This window comes from Suillus bovinus, assembly GCF_016758785.1.
Source record: "Suillus bovinus strain UH-Sbo-P2 chromosome Unknown EDB93scaffold_66, whole genome shotgun sequence".
Lineage (NCBI taxonomy): Eukaryota > Fungi > Basidiomycota > Agaricomycetes > Boletales > Suillaceae > Suillus > Suillus bovinus.
Window position 1 is genome coordinate 175,209 of NW_024542122.1, and position 17,942 is coordinate 193,150.

Sequence of the window (17,942 nt, forward strand, 5' to 3'; positions counted from 1 at the left end):
GGCCCTAGGAGACGTGCGACGCGTACTTCTACTATACGTATTTGACAAATAACTTTATCGTTCGTTCGCGAACGTCGAAGTTCGAACATACATTCAATTGAAGCACAAATCATTCAACCGCGGATACTCAATATTGAATTATATCGAATTATATCTCCCAATCATTACGGTCCCATCACCGTGGCTTTCTACCAGGAAGATTCGCAAAATCATCTACCTGCTTCGGAAAGGGATGACGCGACGGATAGTCCACTTCGTCATCAGAGCGGGCCCCGTTGATATTATTACGGTCTCGCCACCGCGGCTTTCTACCAGGAAGATTCGCGAAATCATCTGCCTGCTCCGGAAAGGGATGATATATGGTCCACTTCGTCATCAGAGCGGGGCCCCCGTTAGTGTTCACGTGTTCCGAAGGGGCACCATCCTGTTTGAACTGGAAGCGCTGATCTCGATAGTCAGAAATTAAGCTCATGGGGACAATGAGAATCTGAGTGGGACGAAGAGTGGCTGAGTCGACGTCGATTCGACTGTTCGACAACCTGAAGTGAGGTCAGCTTACTTCAAGTTGAGCTACGGGCAAGCTAGTAGCTGCCAAACCACATTTGTACAAACCTGAAATTCCTGTAGAATGTCTTGCAACAACCATTTATGTTACCCTGTGACACATAGTGTCCTAAGCTGTCGAAAGAAGTTGCTCGCGACAGCAGAGAGATTGAAATATGACATAACGATGAAGATCTTCATCATGCTCCAGCTCCACCTCGTCATCCTGCTCGCACCACTCTGATCAATGCGAAAACAAAAATGGAGGGAGCTGCAGCCGTGACTGGATCCACTTGCGAGCCAACGACATCGAATTATAGAAAGCGTCGGGATCGGTTCTGATTTAATTTCAAGGTAGAGCATATGGACAGAAGAGATGACTGGAAATACGTGTGGCCAAGTCCGCGAGAGCTTGTTGACCACAATGAAAATTTTCACGGGAAGAGCACACGACACAGGTTCAGCTTAAAATCGCAATGTGTACATGCGAGGACACGAAACATCAAAAAGTACATCAGTTGCTGAATTAAAGGAGCATTCGAATTCGACTTACTACTCACAACCAATGACAGCGATGCCAGCCAAAGCACGTTGATTCTAACGGCGATCGCGGGATGAAGAAGTTCGCATCGGAAGCGACACGCTGGCGCTTTTTGTAGACATCGCAGGCAGATCCTCCGCGTCTATGTTATAAGAAAGAGTGGAAACGCTTGCGCCCATCTGCATTGAGGTGGGTCGGGTTGTATGTGCTCCTTTCTTAGGTTCAGTTGGTGCTGTGGATGCACAGGACGGTTGCGAGAGATACAATACATTTGGGATGCACAGAGTATGCACTGCCATGAAGTGACAGTTCAAGATAGATTCTACTGGAGACCCTGCTGCTGAAACTCAATGACCATCATGGGTATGAACGTTATACTCACATAGCCAACACACAGCACATCTATACAACAACTCAGGGACATTCGATGATTCATCGTTCGACCTGAACTGGTAGCACAGAGAACGAAAACATATATTCAATGAAGCAAGACTATCGCCATGTGCACAGCCATCCTACTATGTGTTAGCACTCACGAAGACACGATTCCTAATTCAACCAAACTACACCATGTGAACATATCCATCCCACACACTACTTGCGTGTACATATACGATACGTCTGCACGCGACAGGAGGTAGGATTATTTGATATTGCACCGAAAAATCACTTCAGGAGCTGCAATGGACAATGCGGCGCCTGTACACAATGGTGCGTTGGTCGAGCCAAGCGAAAAAGGGAAGAGGACGGAGGATGAACAGAGCTCAGACTCGAATTCACGAGGAACTGCAAATGAAACGCGTTTCGACGAACGATCGACTTGCCTACCATCAGATTATCTGGCCGGGCACTGCACTTGAAGAGAAAAAAACAAAGCCAAGGTGCTTGAGATTATCAAACATGAAAATAGTGTTGATGTGGAGGAAGAGAGGAACTTGAAAATTTACTGGAGAATTCTGTTTGCATGTGTTGATAACTCCCAATTATGTACCGTCCTTGTGGCACCAGTGTGTGCTCTGCCCGTTTGTATTCTTTATAGAAGATTACAATGTAACAATTTTCACCGCCATATTTACTTCGCCGATCGTGATGCGTTGATCAACGCACGGTCAGATTCATTATTGATCTGGAATGGACATCCGTTCCAACGAGCGGTAATGAACATTACGAACATTCCCAGATGGAATGATCATTCGCCAAGGTTTTTGGCCATGTCAGTTTGTGGCCATGTATGATAACGGGAACTGCGCATTTCTTACGTACTATCATGTCAAACATGTCACTGAAGAAATCGACCGCACCCAGCGCCGCTATGATGTAAACCACTTTGGGTCCGAATAAGATAGTCCGCAACAATTAAAAGAGTGTGGGGTGTGACGTGGGGTCAGCCGATAATAATTTATAAATACTGATATCTGCTTAGAGTGCAAGACCACACTGTGACTGAACACGTCGTCGCATCAGTAATAAATTAATAAAATTCGTTAAAACCGTTTCAGGACTTACTGGATTCTCGGGGTACTGAAGAGCGGAGCTGGCATCCGACAATCTGTTATTCTTGGGATCATCCATCAAATCAGCGGACAGGTGTTCTTGTCCCTTGCCCTTGTCCCTGGATTGGAACGGATATGGCTTGATGGAGACAGTCTCGTAGCTGTCACTGCCCCCTGAATCATCACAAGACCCTTCCTGCGACGTTTCACATAAAAATGGATTGATGATAAAGGACGAATCATCGAATGGCGTAACTTGGGGACGGGACTGCGTGGGCGTTTGGAGGTCCTGACTTGATCGATCATCGTCGTATTCATCACCTATAAGCGTATTGAAGCTCCGAATTGCTTTTGGCGTGGGCACATCATGATCTTCAGGGTTTCCGGCAGCAATTCCCCAAGACGCTTGTGGCTCTGAGAACTGGCGAATTTTCATTGGAGCTAGTGCGGCGTCTTCAAATGTAACTGGGACCGCTTGTCGGATTTGTGCACGAGAGGCCTCAAAATAAGGAAGGTCAATGACTCGGGCGCCATCCAGGAACGGATTCACCGGGGGAACGGGGAATGCCGAAGGACTTGGTGTGGAACAACCTTCGACATCTACAATAGGGGCCCCCGTGTCAAGCATGGTAGCGGCAGTGTGATATGAGTGGAAATCCATGCTTGATTGAGAGCCGATCGCGATACCTATACCGCCGTTCAAGCTAGGCTGCCCATTACTAGACGCGTAGAAACTCGGTGCACTCGCGAAAGTGCCTTCCGATTGGTCACCTAAGGAGATGTCCCCATCGTTTGACTCTCTGTCAAAATTCTCGTGCGAGATTGAGTCCGACAAACCACGAGATAATCTATGCGGAGAGCTGGCAATTGAGGGGTGAGGGAAGGTCGATGAGCCAAAGGAGTTTGAGGCCTGATGCAGGTCGCCACGACTCTCTTTCGCACCTTGCCCTCTTACGACGAAGCTGTACATAGGCCTGAAAGGGTCATTCTCACGCATTATGGTTGTTTCTGCTAGAGAGAGGGTGGTAAGGTCACTGGCATAAAGCTGCCGGTGAGCCCGCGAACGCCGCCTGCGGCGAATGAGATAACATGCTGCAATAACGAGAAGCAAAAGTGCAAGGACTGCGCCCACAATCCCTCCAATGATGGGGGCTTCACTTGACCTTGATTCCAGTGGGTAACATGCAATATGAAACGGTTTAAATGACGTACCTGACTCCCGAAGTTGGTACTGGACTTGTGGTACGAATTACGGACGTCGATGTCGATGTCAGGGTCAGGAGTACTGAGATAGACCCAGAGCAGGAGTATGTTACAATAGTGGAGGTACCAATCGAAGTATAGGTGATCGGAGAAAGCGTATACCCACCGTGTGGGATGGGCGGCGTCGTGCTTATGACATTTTCCACACCTCCGGTGAAGCTTGGAATCAGATAATAAGGTCAACTCATTTCTGTCATAGTTCTAATAACTTACGATGTGTAAAGAGTAGTGGATAACGGGTTGCCCACGGGACTACCGGATGGCGTAGGTGAACCTATGGATGAGACTGTAAAACCATTCCCAGTCGGGATCGGGGTATTCACAGGGCTTCTGTTGGAAGACTGAGGTGCATAGGAAGGTTGGGCACCCGGCACCATCGTCGGAGAGCCACCTGGATCAGAGGAACCAGTCTGTGAGGATTACGGGGTAACAATTTCATTTTTGGGATTACCTGGAGTTGGCGAGGTCAAAGGTGAAGTTGACTGTTGGCTGGACGTATGTTTCTGCAAAGTGGAAAGATTTGTGTCCGACGTTGTAGGTGGCTCATTTGTCAAGTAGCTTGTGGGTGGTATAGATGGCATGGCCGGTATAGTTGGAGGTAGCGAGGCGAGTATGGATGAAAGTAGTGAAGTGAATGTGGATAAATTAATAGGTGGCGAAGACGGTATGGTTAAAGTTGGCGGGATGAATACGGACGAGGGCAAGCTAGATATGAATGAAGGCAACGAGCTCGGCATTTCTATTGAGGGAAGAGTTTTTGGCTTGAGCCAAGATTCATCACTAGGAGGTGAAGGACTAGGGGTATCTGACGAGACGTTCGTAGCGAGATCGCTATTGGAAGGGCCGAAAGTAGTAGGACTGGTTTGAGAAGTTGTCCCGCCCGTGCGTACAGGTGGTGGTAAAGTAGTGATTCCGCTGCCAAACGGTGGCCCATTTGTGGGTGTTCCTCCATCAGTGCTCATCGATGAGTGTGAAAAAAGCGAAATGGATGTTGATATATACGTGCTCGCCTCTGGCCCTTTATAATTAGTTGATGTGCCATCTGACTGTGACCTTATGGCGCCCATGTAAAAATTACTGGATTTCTATGATGAATAAAGATAATGGAACGTACAATGATGGGAATGGCGTGCTTATTGAGGTTCCTGGGATTCGTCTGGATGTCTGTGATGAAATAAGCTTATATGGTCCACAAGATGAAAGAATGTTCCATACCGCCGGCGAGGATGACGGAGCTGTCGACCATTGAGCATTCTGCTGATTTGTGCTTTGAGTCCCATCCTGCGAGTAGCTGGAGGACGAAATGGAGGCTGGTGGGCTAGGCAGTCCTGCAGCTGTAGGCGTAGGTGATGATCCCGTAGGGAGAGGATCGAAAGTGCCACCTCCAAGAGATGCGGAACGAACAAAGGGTCCTCGAATGGGCATACGAAAAGATGGGAACGAGGGTGCAAAAGCCACTTTCATATCAGTTCATTCGCGGGATGATATCTACTTTTGCAAGCCACATAGTGAGTGCAGTGTAGGCTATTTGTTATGTTACCCCTTGATGATGCGATGTCAACGTTTCGGAAAATCGATCCGGGCTCGTAGTCTACGAGGAAGGAGTTCGGTAACGTTCGTATAACGTGATACTGCTAATATGCATGACAGTCAACATGTGGTCCAAAGGGAGGAGCCTGAGACGTGAATACCTGGATTGCTGGCCCAAACGCTCGAGAATTGCATGTTATGGCAGTGATTCGGATTGAGATCAACATCATGATGCAGGACAGATGCATCACCGCTCAAGGACAGTACAGGAAACAGACACCACGAGTTGTGTGTGTTGGGATGCAAGAGGTTGTTCGACCCTGCATGTCAATAGATGTCGATGGGTTGCGGTCTTGTCTTCGAAACGCTAAAGTGGAGGAAGAGTAAAACAAGATTACATAATGAAGCTGATCTTCGCGAAGTTGTTCCAGGTCGTAACCCTAGTGTGAGATGCCAACGCCTACTAGAAGGCAGCGATAAGGAGAGGTTCTAAAGCTACCGAGAATGGCCAGCAAATAAATTGTAGTTCTTCGCTCGGCAGCAGGCTTTTCCCATCTTGCTCGCCATATGCACGTCGGGAAGTTTTGAAGAAACCGATTTGACATCGGCGGTCGGATATTTCCAGTGTATATGTAAACTCTAGATATCATCCCGCCGCTATTTCTACGTGCTCTCCGCGGTGTACTGGTAGACTGGCTGTCGATGTCTTTACTTAATATCGCCCAGAAGCAAAGTCTAAGGTAACCCTATAAGTGACGAAACAAAATATAAAAGAAAAGAAACTCAGAAAAAATGACCACGTGCGAACCTTCTTTTGGAAGCGTTTGTCGCGACTAGCCTCTCTTGTTAGCTTGTTGGCACTTATAAAAACCATTTCTCAAGCACAATTAGCTTTTCGGCTTTCTCTTCAGACCATTCTTGTCTCTGTGCCCGTCTTGTGGTAGTCCACAACAATGGCTCGGCCTCTGGAGCCAAACCGACGCCGATCCCTTTCCGATCCACTGGCTGCTGCGCTCATGCCCCCTCCAAACGAGAGTCCTGAAGATCGTGAAAGAAGATTGGAAGCAGAGTCCGAGGCTAAGCGCGTCAGCGACGGAATTGATGAAATGCTCCGTGCAGAGAAGAAAGAGAACAAGGCAAAACCTGCAATTAAAGTCTTGATTCTGGGGCAGAGTGAGAGCGGCAAGAGTACGACCCTGAAACGTGAGTCATCGTCATCTACACTTTCCCCTTCGTTTCTTTATCGTTTCGTGCAAAAACGAGCTGCGAACACAATAAACTGTCGTCGCGGTCTGGAGATATGTTGTTGGTTTCACTACATCATGCTTGGACCTACACTATCGAGTGGCAATCCCTTAGCACGAAGGTGTACTTGGTCGGAAGAATCTTCATTTTGGTTGTCTTTCGCGCAATACTATATGTTTCAGGAAACTGCTTTCCTCACTATTTACACATTGGACATGTCTGGGCCGCACTGACTCATCTCATCCAGAATTTCAATTGATGCATGCGACTGCTGCTTTCCATGCCGACCGAATCGCATGGAGAGCTGTAATATATCTCAACCTCGTGCGATCCATTCGCCGGTGAGTCTTATTACCACTTCAAATCTAGTAGCATGCGTGATAACGACTTCTAATTCTAGTATCCTCGACGCTGTCTCCCCCGAATCAGACGAACCAGAGGATCAGGAGACTGCTTCTGGTTGCGCAATCTCTTTTACTAGCCAGTCTTCCGCTATTTCTGCAACCAGGGTCCTCAGATACCCCCAGTATCGTCATGCATTGGAACCTCTGAGGGAGCTGGAGGAACGTTTGATCCGAATGTTATCATCTCCAAATGAGGACGAGCCTACCCGCACTGCCCCAAAGCCTGATTGGAGTCTCTATGCAAACGGCAACTCTAATACCCAAGTCACTATTGGCAAGAACGGCCGACCAGCGCCATTCATCACCATACCCCCCTCGCAGATATCCTCCCCACTTTCACCCTCAACGAGCCTTCCTTCTCCTGGTGGGTCAAGCAACAGCTCGTCTAAATCAAAGAATGTGGAAGTTAGCGTTCATCATACCTCGAACTGGAAAAAGGCCTTTTCCCTTGGCAATAGGATCAAGAGTCCTAAGAGTGCACACACAAATGAGATTGAGGGCTGGTGGGACGATCCAAGCGACCCTGTTCATGTGCTCAATCCTTGTGCTCAGGCGATGCTGGCATTATGGAAGGACCCCAGTGTCAAACAACGCCTACGGGAGAAACGGATCAGAGTGGAAGAGGGCAGTGGCTTGTGGGTGTTTCGTATCTGATATCGGATTTTTCTTAACAACAATCAGCTTTTTGGACGAAATATCCCGTATCACCGCTCTACGGTATTTTCCGAGCGACCGTAGGTCAATTTGTTATTCAAAAACATGCTATTTCTAATATTTATTTAGAGGATGTCTTGAAAGCCCGGCTCAAGACTACGGGCGTCGTCGAGCATTCTTTCTCAATTCCCGATTCCCAGCGCCGGTTCACCACATGGAAGATTTACGACGTAGGAGGTGCCCGAAATCAGCGGCATGCTTGGGCACCTTACTTCGAAGATGGTAATTATATGACTCAGTTTCTTGAGGATCAATTAATTGATATATATCACGATGCAGTAAATGCGATTATTTTTCTGGCACCTATCTCTGCTTTCGATCAGGTATTAGCAGAGGTTAGCAGCTGATTGTTCATCTCTACGTGACGCACTGATAAATTGTACAGGATCCAGAGGTGAACAGACTAGAAGACTCCCTGCAGTTATGGAAATCTGTCGTATCAAACAAACTACTTGCGCACGTCAGCATCATTCTTTTCCTAAACAAGGTCGACCTTTTGCAGGTCCGTTGTTTATTGCATCTGAAAGCAAGGTAATGATGCTGATGGTCATCAAGGCAAAGCTCAAGAGCGGTGTCCGACTTAGCCACCATATGCCGCGCTACGGTGACAGACCAAATGATTACGAAAATGTATCTTCATGTAGGTGGTAATGATCCTTGCTGTTAGGAGTACCTCTCAGGTAATTCTGTGCAGACTTTTATAACAAGTTTGGGAGCTTTCACCAAACATTCTCGTCGAATAAAGAGAGGGAATTCAAGAGTATGCAAACCTTCATATCCGATGATTCGCTTCTAACGCTACACAATAGTTCATCTTACGTCAGTTACTAACACCAGGCAGACAGCTACAATCATACAGAATGGTTCGTGATGTTCTGTCTTCAGGGGCTGATTGCTTACTACTTCGTCATAGTACGAGATATCATCGTTACCGTAAACTTGAAAAACATTCACTTGATGTGACGCCTTTTACCGCTCCTTTCCCGGGGCGCTTCAATCATTCCCTTGACGGATTTCTACATTATCCGCCTTACTATTATGCACACTCTTTATTCATCTGTTATTCGCAATTGTTCGTTCTAAGCATTCCCCCCATGAATTCTAATACTGTTCTTTTATCTCATATTACCTTTTCAGAATGTATACCGTGCGTCCAGCATTACGATTGTTGACTTAGTAGTAGTAGTACAGATCTACCATACCTTTCCGCTAATTAGATTTTTCATACCAGTATCCATGTTCGACTACTCTTACCCCTTCACTCAAATGCGACGAGATGTCAGGAAAGGCGTTAATATTGTCATCTAACTCATGAATTATGTCTAGTTTCCCATCCAGGTTAAGACTGCCTCCCTTCGCTTAGCTCGGAAGGGTTCTTGAGACCTAGCGGTTTCTCGCCTGCGAAAGCTCTCGTCGGAAAGTGATACCGCTACCGTGACCGTTTGTACTTCTAGTTCTACCTAGGAAGTTGCCTTTTAAGCATCATGAGTAGCAGTAAATGGTCCGTGCCCTGCATGGTGAGGGCAGGTAGCAACACAAAGAGGCTTCTGATGCTTGTCCTGTTCCAGACTCTTGATGGGATATATATAGTAGCGAGCATGAGGCTTAGGCCCAGATCCTTTGGATCCTGGAAGAAATATATGGGCGGGTGCGACGCGACGCCTCGCGCTTTAAGCTATCCATATCGGTAGGATTTAATGTAAAGTCATCAATTTGTCCGCCTGCAGTGCATTCAACATGCCCGGTGGCCGGACTGGGTCATCCCGCCCAACCTATACAGACTACACGTTGCCTGTGACAACATACATATCAGTCATTTGAACCTTCAAAGTAATCAGATATTTTAATTGCGGTATAATGAGACATTACATTGAAATCATAATAGTACAAAGAAGTGAGGTATTGCTTTCGGGATGTGGATGAGTCGGAGTCGAAATCGGGCCCGGCCAGCATCTGAAGGGTGATCCAAGGATCTGCGGTAACACAGGGAGGGACTCATGAATATCTTCAACACTGAGGGAGATTTAATCAGTAGCGGCAGGATTGACCGAAGCAACAACATACTCATCAAAGGAGTGCCCTGGTATTGACGTGGTTGACTTCCAGTACATCAGGTAAGGACATGTACATCGAATTCAAAGGCTTCTTATCACACCACATCGGATATGTGAGAAAACTGAGAACCGCAAAAGCGAGCTTCGCCATTTCAAGCTCGGTGATGCCGAGGTAATGGATAGCGCGGAAAATAAACTGCATAACCACCTGAAGCATGATCGTTCCAATTGATATAACGTTGCCTTTGCTCTTGCCACGGATCTAATTTGCCGTAATGCGGGGTGCATCGATCCACCCATCGCCTGTCAGCTTGAGAAGTTGGTCAGGCTGTAGTGTAGGATCCACGTAAAGCATGAAACCGCCATCAGCACAAAGAAGCTGTACGTTTGAGATCTACACAACCACATGAGTCAAAACTATGATCATTTGAGAACACGAATCAAGTTTGCCTTCAGATTCCTTTGAAACATAATCCTTCCTTTGCGAGAGCATGAGACAACCCGCATCCTGAAGTGAACACCGAACCGTTGAAGGAACAACTCCAGCCTGCGGTATGGGAAGTCGAGTACCGCTACTATATATCTCGAGAAGCAAGCGATACATAAATAATTGTTCATCATGCAGAGCGAATGAAACCTTCAAGTTCAGATTGCTCTCAGAGGTAGGTGCTTCAACATCGAAATATCCCCGAGTCCTTGAACTGCTTTGTAACTCGACGAATGCTGAGCCGCTGGCCCGTGGCCCATGCGATGATGAGTTCGAGACACCATTATCATCATTCCAAATCGTCACCGTATGATACGAACGGGGCTGTCCTCAGGACTCGGAATATTGAGGTAAATGGTGCTGTATGACATATGCACGCAAAGAGAGTGAGAGGAGACAATATTCCACAAAATTTGTTCGTGTATGATGAAGGGCAGATCGAACGAGGTACACGTGAATATCATGTGATGGCTAGGTTTGGTAGGTAGTGTCACGGGAGACGAGTTAGCCGGACACACACTGGAAGAAAAATTCCCGACACGAATAGGCCAGACTTGGCAGAAGGTTGCTTTCGATTGCACTGAACTCCGACGTATTCCCAGCGGGCCTGCGTCCTTGACTTCAAATCCAGCGCTATCATGATCCGCGGCACTTGGCAGGTTTGAATTTGAAGGTCCTCGGAGGAAGGGATCTACGAAGTCCGCTGGTTTTCTGAGTTCCGGAAGTACTATTAACTACATGAGCGTTTTAAACATTGTAATGATTTGCTTCAGACTGAATGATCAACGTTTGCGACTACATCAGATTTACATTTCGAGTCATGTCACACACGTTATATTCCTATGATTACATAGGATCCCATATAGTTTAAGCAGTGAGTTTTCCGGCTGTAACTTGCAGAACTGAAGTTCTCAGCGCTACACTAGGCCGATGGTATCGGGATAATTGAGGGGGCACAGTTTCAATTTTTTTTAAACCAAAGCTTGGTTTGTGCCCGTTTATCATGTACGTTTGAATTAATTCTTCAGTGGATTAGTCTCAGGTATGGAGTGTCATCGTTGATAAGGATTCATTCCTGATATCCCAAATGGGCACCAACCCCCACGCTCTGGTACCGTACCTCAAGGTCTCAGGGCTCAGCGCAACTCGAAGTGGTTTAGCTGACGTATTGAATACGGAAATGCACTCTACTGGCACCGGGTGCAAAATTGTTGTGGTCTGATCCGATTGAAAAGCAGCTTCGCAATACTAAGAATAATAGACCGAAGACAAGATATAGCCGCCAGCCTCCGGCTAAGCAAGACATCAAATCTTGTACAAGACGACTCTACATTCCCCACGTGAAAATGACACATCACTGGTAACGTTTTCACGCTGTGCGTCCGTACCCGGCACGGCTGGAGTATTCCCCACATTTGTTTAATGTGTATGTGTATCTGAAGTAGGTCAATTCTGACATTGGCAGGTATATAAGTCCTGCTGGAAGCTCTGAACTGGACCAACACCAAGTTGCCCCTCTTTCAACATTCGCATTCCCTATCAGAAACTGTATTTCGGAGGCCATGGATGCTCGCCCAAAGATGATATACCTCCCAGACACTATGATTAACTGGCCCTGGCCTCGTACCATCAATCCTCATTACGAGGATGTGAAAGCTGAAGTCGATGCTTCATTCCGTGACTTCAAGGCCTTGAGTCATGAGTCACAAGAAGCATTCGACAAATGTGATTTTGGTGCGACCTATGCCATGAGTCCTCAATTCCGATGATGATTAACATATATGTTTTTTATAGCCCGCCTAACAGCACTGGCTTATTCTAACGTACCAAGAGGTTCGTACTCTGGCAATTAGTGCACCACAGGACCCTGATTCCCTTCCTGCAAAATAGAACACCTTCGAATCGGTTGTGATTTGATGAATTTTCTCTTCCTTGTGGAGGAGTGCACCGATTCCGAGAATGAGGCAGTCGCAAAGGAAAGGGCGGACATCATGCTCGATGCCCTACATAATCCCCATAAGATACGACCAGAAGGAGAATGCATTATTGGCGAAGTCACGCGACTGTAAGTGCTTCCAAATTATCTGATGATTGTCTGACGCCGATGGGGCTTTTGGGTAGGTTTTGGGCCCATGCAATCAAATTCGCAAGCATAGCCTCTCAACGTCACTTCTTTGAAACATTTGATGAATATATTAATGCAATAGTTGTCGAGGCTCTCGACCGCGAACAAGGCCGTATGCGTAGCATCGATGACTACCTGAAGCTCCGGCGGAAAACAGTTGGCGTCAAACCATGTTTCCTGATATATGAAATGGGGATGGACCTTCCTGATGAAGTGTTCTACCATCCCGCCATTGTGGATCTTGCTGATTGCATCTCAGAGTTGACAATTATCGACAATGTAAAGTGATATCGAGGACGTCATAGTGTGCGGTCTGCTAATCTAAACATCATCAACAGGACATGATGTCGTACAACAAGGAGCAAGCAGCTGGGAACGAATACCATAATTTGATCACTGTTGTCATGTTGGAATTGGACCTCGATAGAGGCAGCGCAATGGCTTGGGCAACACATTATCACGCTGAAATTAAAGAACGATTTATCGACGGTCTTGCGAAGGTTCCTTCATGGGGGCCTTCTATCGACGTCCTAGTCAAGGGGTACCTTGACGGAATAGGAAACTGGGCTCGAGCAAACCATTCTTGGAGCTACGAGTCTCAAAGGTAACGGGACTTTCTCTTTGGTATGAACTATCATCACTTAACCCGATTGGAATTGTAGGTACTTTGCCACCAAGGGTCTGGAAATACAACAAACCAGGCTTATTCCGTTGTTGCCAAAGGTCAAACATATGGTCGCGTGAACGTATATGTACTGCTCCTTCCTCACAATCTGATACTAACTTTTTTGAACCTCTCGTATTTCGTTGTGTTATGTGCTACAGTATATATATGCTCTCACCATTTCTCTACCCTTCAGTCGGCTAGAAAGTTGAAGTCACAATTATGCTGTTCCCGTTTGTATAGTAGGTACAAATCAAGTACCAGTTGATCAGTTCTCAACATATGCCAAGTTTTGCGATCATTAAATGTTAGCAAAGACACATCTCAAGGCTGTTTGATTAATATTGTTATCTACCTGAAACATTACATGGCGTCAATAATTTCCTTCAGTTGTACTTCATCTAATATCGCGAAGCCTTTCTGTGGTGTGACCTGTGGCAAAATTGGTTACGAATATTCGGGAGAGAACTTAAGAAGACACATGCCTGTGCCAACTGGACGTTGTGGTGGTCTAGTTTCTCCTCCATGACTTGCTTTAGAACTCGAAGCGTCAGTTTTTGTGCCTCAAGCAACGTCATTTGCTGTCCAATTATGTGTTGAATACCCAAAAACACGTTCAAGAAGGGAGTATTATACCTTGTGCCACTTGTCTTGTAGCTCGTACTGTGATGCTTCTGACCCTGACCCTATGGCTTTTGCATTATACCGCATAAAGAGGTTGGTATTGCTGTTGAGACTATAAGGAATCCTAAAGTATCCTTCGCGTGGATACCTGCACTCTTGACCGAGCCTCATGATGTGGATGGCCTACAGAAAGTATCTCATCCGACGACGTTGCTGCCGAATTTGCAGCTCGAAGAGTTGAAGAAGATCAAAGAAGTTCAGAACATTCAAATTAACGAATTTGGACTACTGGAGGGAAACATTTTTTGATTTGATGAGGTCGAACAAGGAATGATACCATAGGCTATTCTATCATAGATGAGGTTGGGGTCAAAGAGTATGCTGCTTATAGAAAAGTTGCTTCGCCGCGTTTCAGAAGAGCAAATCGGCGTTTCCCGTCGCTGACATAATTTTTCCGTAGGCCTTGCTCTCAATCAACTCTCAATAAACTTAATCCTTAACAGTGTTTCTGATGACGCGTAGAAGGACATTTCGCTTGAACCGCAGCCCGCCTGACGAATCACTGCACAAATCACTTCGAAAAAATCGCCGCCTCTGAATCATCATTATCCACTATGATTTTCACATAATCTGTTCGAACAAATGTTAGTGCTCCCAAGGTGTGATTTCTGTCGGTTCAACAACTGTTCTATCCACATGTGGTGGTCCAGCAAGTGCAGCGACACAGGCAGCCCTTCTAAGTCAGTGTACTGAAGAAACTCCACAACTTTCCTTCATGAACAAGAAATTCGCTGAACGCACCTGAGTAAGCACTGTCTCAGTCATTAGACAATATCCCTTCCACAGAACTGACATTTGACTACAGAGAATAGTCGTTCGATAGACGCCCACGCTGACATATAAAAACAGTTTAGTCTACCAAGAGCAGATGCACACAGAACGCCCCTTGAGTTTCTCAACTTCGATCCCTCATGCTCCATCCCCAACTTCCGTCCTTGCGAGACTTGAACTGGTTCTTGTCTCCATCGGGTTGCGGGACCGTCTAAAAGGCCATATTTTGGAAGCGAAGCTTGTAGTATCCTGAAGTTGATCAGTGCGTTGAGTTTTTATAAAAGGGGACGGGCACGGACGCTGACTCCGTGACGTAGGCATCTGCAGGGTTGTCAAGGTGGCGCTCGGCTGTGTTAATCGCCTTGTTCACCTAAGCTTTGATGTTGACGCGCTCGACCTGAGTGTTGCGCCTGACGCGGGAGCATGGGTAAGCCTTTCAATTTCTATTCTTTCACTCAGTACTGGTTTGGGTAGGATGAAGTCGGTCTAGGGTTTGGATGCTTTCAATGACAGTACGCACCGAAATTGCCTTCTGATGGATATGTTGAAGGTTACGATCGTTCTCTGTGTATCCTGAGTCAGATACATGATACTGCTGGCGCTCAACTACACGCAGAAAAAGCACATTGGCTTGTGCGGATGCTTTATACATTTTTTACCCCGTTGGACTTGGAACTACAAACATTTCGATTCGTAATACCCAAGTCCACGACGGGCAGACGATGTCCTCCTACTTCAATTTATTTCAAGTCAAACCAGATACGAGTTAAAATCCAGTACTTACCAACATCCCGCAGTTACGAGGTGGCCTTACAGAACGATGCATCCGGGAGGCGATTCGTGAAACAGCGGTACTCGTCCCGCTTGACTTGACGGTGTCTGTTACTTCCGCTCACACAGTCCTTCGACGTGATCCGGCATGTTCCACTGGACGCAGATCGCTTGTGGATATGAAGATAATACACGCCCGTGATTCGATGAGAGGAGAGAGTGGTTGTATGGGTTGCTAAGGTGTGGAGTTTGCATCTGGCGTCCTTGTGGACTGTCCCCGACAACCCAGAGACGCGACCTTCTATTGGTAGTTGGCCATATGTCTATATCGTTAGTATCAAAAAATATGTGATTTCCTGTCCGATGTTTTTATATTAATGGATCTTGTCGACAGGTATCGAGTATGGAATTTCGGATGGCAATATTAAGTCAATCGGTAATGTCTGAAGAACATACACATGAAGATCATACTCAGCCGAAGGGAGACTACTTTGGAATCAATAAGATCCAGCGCGTTGTGTTCGATGTTTGTGAATAGACCTAATTGAACCATGTCCACAGCTGCATCAGGGAATATCCGGGCTTTTCTACTGTCTGTGGATGAAATAAAGGTTTGTGGACGCGCTCCTTTGTGTTACTTGGATTATGTTAACCACAATGCAACAAAATCCGTCCACTAGTTGCTTCTTCGACAGTATAAATTCTGCAACTTGTATTTCTTTCCTCCTTCACTTCTACGTCCACCATCTAACTTGTGAGTCGCTCTTGTACACTTGCTTCACCTTCTGTCGCTCATCTTGTCCCGTCACAGGCTAGAGTCTAGCTCCATCCATTGTTTATCTCGACCATCCTGAATAATTGAACATGTACCATCAGCCTCAAACGGGCCAAATGCCGATCCAAGGCCCGCCTCAACACTGGCCTCATCCTTACCCCCCAGTAATGCCCCAGCCTCCATCTGTGCCCTCGCATCTTAATCCTTATCCCCCGGAGCTCCTCTACGCACATTTATATCAACAACATTCACAAGCAATCTACCAAGCCCAAGGAGCGCCCTACCCAGTCCCTCCTCCCCATTACTGGGGTGGCTATCCTCCCGCTTTCCAGGGTATGGGTGCACCTCCAGCGGCTGCGCCGCCTCACTATCCTATCGCACCCCCCTTGGTACCGCTCCCCTACAACCAACGATTGGAGCAACCGGAGCAACAAGCACCAGTAGCTGCCCCGGAGGCAAGCGCTGTCATGCTCTGCAAGCGCAAGGAGGTGGACTTGGGTAATGATGATGCTCCTCCGCGCAAGAAGCAAATGATGATTGTTGATGTTATTGATGACCGCAAATTTGTGAGTGGATTTTTGTGTTCAGTTTTCGTCATCATGCTGACAGTTGTTTCGTCAGGACTTGGTCAACTACAAAGGCGACATCTGTTACAGATACCGCCTGTCGAAGTGCAGAGACGCACCTCCAGTGCCACGATCTGGCAGACAAGATCATATCAATTCGAGGATGCACCAGGATGCCTTGGCCCCACCGCCAACCCCCGAATATGACGAAGCGTGAGTACTATAGTGCTTTTGGATGATGTGACTTTGAAGCTGATATGTCTGGTGTAAGTGAATGGAACTTCGCCAATATTGAGGGTTCCACGAACCAGGAAGAGACCGACGAGAGTTCTCAAGGGCCTTGCGAAGGTTCAACTGAAAACTTGCTGTTGGGTCCTTTTGTCGACAGTCCCGAAGAATATGGCGCTTCGACTGACAGCAAGCCGTTGGAAGAGCCCAATGACAGTCTTGTCGAGACCACGGATTCGTGGGACGAGCAGTTCAATGTGTTCTTCAACCTTGAAGCAGCCACTGAACCATCCTTGAGCGAGGAGCTGGAAGAGTTCGCCGAGAGTTTTGAAATGAGCGTTGAAGAAACTGTCGATTAAGCTTCAGAAGATGCGACGCTGGATGACTTTTTGAATTCTGTACGTGCGATTTACAATTCGTCAAGTTCGGGCCAGTCGTTGAATGATATGTTAGATTCTTTATATTTTGGCCCCTTCATCCTCACGTCTATATTGTGATATACAAGCTATGATGGATACTACTATATATACATATATGAATACATACAAGCTATGATGCTATGATAGATACTATGAAGCTGCAGTTCGTACGATATACATAAGTTATGCCAAATTTGGAAATACAGAGGCTCTGGGAGCCTAGATTTACATAACTTGGTCTCGTTCAGTATGACTGACCACGTACGTTTCCCAGTGAATCCCCACTATTGCAGGGCAGTCGTTCCTGTCAGGCTACTTCATATGCTGTCTCTGCTCGTCCAATTTTGGTACACAATAACAATGAAGATTCTGGCAACATTCACTGCGCAAACGAGTGACAATCGACCGCGATATACCCTCCATGATTTCATTCTTCTCTGCCACATGAATATGTCCTGGAGCCCATGCGAGATCAGTAACCGAGTAGTGACTATGTGTGAACATGCCACAACAAATCTAGTATGGGCAGCATCCTTCATCTCAGCTAGTGGGGGAGTGCGCCATGGTGAGCACTGAGCGGAGATGCTTGTGGTACTGGCCATGGTTGGTTGCAAATCAAGGAGCTAAGACTTCAACAGAATTTTAACAAAATTAGCCGAGGTGAA

General features: G+C 46.6%; 6 protein-coding genes across 6 annotated transcripts; 3 read left to right on the forward strand and 3 right to left on the reverse strand.

Annotated features, from left to right (window-relative positions):
- Positions 1-2,464: 2,464 nt before the first annotated feature.
- On the reverse strand, positions 2,465-5,407 carry EDB93DRAFT_782691 (uncharacterized protein). Its single transcript, XM_041457457.1, has 6 exons — positions 5,056-5,407; positions 4,955-5,004; positions 4,292-4,893; positions 4,054-4,231; positions 3,790-3,999; positions 2,465-3,740 (listed from the first exon to the last, which is right to left on the reverse strand). Exons 1-6 carry the CDS (start codon positions 5,302-5,304, stop codon positions 2,504-2,506), a joined length of 2,526 nt encoding a protein of 841 aa, XP_041304066.1. The 5' UTR covers positions 5,305-5,407; the 3' UTR covers positions 2,465-2,503.
- Positions 5,408-6,178: 771 nt separating this feature from the next.
- EDB93DRAFT_1169071 (guanine nucleotide binding protein, alpha subunit) lies at positions 6,179-9,065 on the forward strand. Its single transcript, XM_041450288.1, has 11 exons — positions 6,179-6,573; positions 6,863-6,956; positions 7,016-7,654; positions 7,701-7,753; positions 7,803-7,955; positions 8,013-8,068; positions 8,119-8,235; positions 8,289-8,373; positions 8,428-8,493; positions 8,543-8,596; positions 8,647-9,065. Exons 1-11 carry the CDS (start codon positions 6,324-6,326, stop codon positions 8,694-8,696), a joined length of 1,617 nt encoding a protein of 538 aa, XP_041304067.1. The 5' UTR covers positions 6,179-6,323; the 3' UTR covers positions 8,697-9,065.
- Positions 9,066-9,866: 801 nt separating this feature from the next.
- EDB93DRAFT_1054897 (uncharacterized protein) lies at positions 9,867-10,049 on the reverse strand (the record flags this gene model as incomplete). Its single annotated transcript, XM_041444738.1, has 1 exon — positions 9,867-10,049. A coding segment is annotated over one exon (183 nt), but the record flags the coding sequence as incomplete, so codon positions are not given.
- A 1,617-nt stretch (positions 10,050-11,666) lies between these two features.
- On the forward strand, positions 11,667-13,309 carry EDB93DRAFT_782893 (terpenoid synthase). The gene is made up of 6 exons (XM_041457458.1): positions 11,667-12,008; positions 12,069-12,107; positions 12,165-12,339; positions 12,396-12,678; positions 12,738-13,003; positions 13,062-13,309. The coding sequence occupies exons 1-6, from the start codon at positions 11,837-11,839 to the stop codon at positions 13,141-13,143; spliced, it is 1,017 nt and encodes a 338-aa protein (XP_041304069.1). The 5' UTR covers positions 11,667-11,836; the 3' UTR covers positions 13,144-13,309.
- Positions 13,310-13,349: 40 nt separating this feature from the next.
- EDB93DRAFT_1169080 (uncharacterized protein) lies at positions 13,350-14,062 on the reverse strand. Its single transcript, XM_041450289.1, has 3 exons — positions 13,700-14,062; positions 13,549-13,644; positions 13,350-13,495 (listed from the first exon to the last, which is right to left on the reverse strand). Exons 1-3 carry the CDS (start codon positions 13,856-13,858, stop codon positions 13,427-13,429), a joined length of 324 nt encoding a protein of 107 aa, XP_041304070.1. The 5' UTR covers positions 13,859-14,062; the 3' UTR covers positions 13,350-13,426.
- A 1,591-nt stretch (positions 14,063-15,653) lies between these two features.
- On the forward strand, positions 15,654-17,298 carry EDB93DRAFT_782961 (uncharacterized protein). Its single transcript, XM_041457459.1, has 4 exons — positions 15,654-16,043; positions 16,101-16,630; positions 16,686-16,843; positions 16,902-17,298. Exons 2-4 carry the CDS (start codon positions 16,154-16,156, stop codon positions 17,215-17,217), a joined length of 951 nt encoding a protein of 316 aa, XP_041304071.1. The 5' UTR covers positions 15,654-16,043; positions 16,101-16,153; the 3' UTR covers positions 17,218-17,298.
- The last annotated feature ends 644 nt before the right edge of the window (positions 17,299-17,942 follow it).

Coding starts and splice junctions, on each gene's coding strand:
- EDB93DRAFT_782691 (XM_041457457.1), bottom strand. CDS start 5,304: ATGAAAGTGGCTTTTGCACCCTCGTTCCCATCTTTTCGTATGCCCATT. Junction 5,005..5,055: donor CTCCGTCATCCTCGCCGGCG/GTATGGAACATT, acceptor ATTTCATCACAG/ACATCCAGACGAATCCCAGG. Junction 4,894..4,954: donor AGCACGCCATTCCCATCATT/GTACGTTCCATT, acceptor GGGCGCCATAAG/GTCACAGTCAGATGGCACAT.
- EDB93DRAFT_1169071 (XM_041450288.1), top strand. CDS start 6,324: ATGGCTCGGCCTCTGGAGCCAAACCGACGCCGATCCCTTTCCGATCCA. Junction 7,655..7,700: donor GTGGAAGAGGGCAGTGGCTT/GTGGGTGTTTCG, acceptor AACAACAATCAG/CTTTTTGGACGAAATATCCC. Junction 8,069..8,118: donor TCGATCAGGTATTAGCAGAG/GTTAGCAGCTGA, acceptor TAAATTGTACAG/GATCCAGAGGTGAACAGACT.
- EDB93DRAFT_782893 (XM_041457458.1), top strand. CDS start 11,837: ATGGATGCTCGCCCAAAGATGATATACCTCCCAGACACTATGATTAAC. Junction 12,009..12,068: donor ATTCGACAAATGTGATTTTG/GTGCGACCTATG, acceptor TGTTTTTTATAG/CCCGCCTAACAGCACTGGCT. Junction 13,004..13,061: donor TGGAGCTACGAGTCTCAAAG/GTAACGGGACTT, acceptor TTGGAATTGTAG/GTACTTTGCCACCAAGGGTC.
- EDB93DRAFT_1169080 (XM_041450289.1), bottom strand. CDS start 13,858: ATGAGGCTCGGTCAAGAGTGCAGGTATCCACGCGAAGGATACTTTAGG. Junction 13,645..13,699: donor TACAAGACAAGTGGCACAAG/GTATAATACTCC, acceptor ATAATTGGACAG/CAAATGACGTTGCTTGAGGC. Junction 13,496..13,548: donor ACAACGTCCAGTTGGCACAG/GCATGTGTCTTC, acceptor ATTTTGCCACAG/GTCACACCACAGAAAGGCTT.
- EDB93DRAFT_782961 (XM_041457459.1), top strand. CDS start 16,154: ATGTACCATCAGCCTCAAACGGGCCAAATGCCGATCCAAGGCCCGCCT. Junction 16,631..16,685: donor TTATTGATGACCGCAAATTT/GTGAGTGGATTT, acceptor TTGTTTCGTCAG/GACTTGGTCAACTACAAAGG. Junction 16,844..16,901: donor ACCCCCGAATATGACGAAGC/GTGAGTACTATA, acceptor GTCTGGTGTAAG/TGAATGGAACTTCGCCAATA.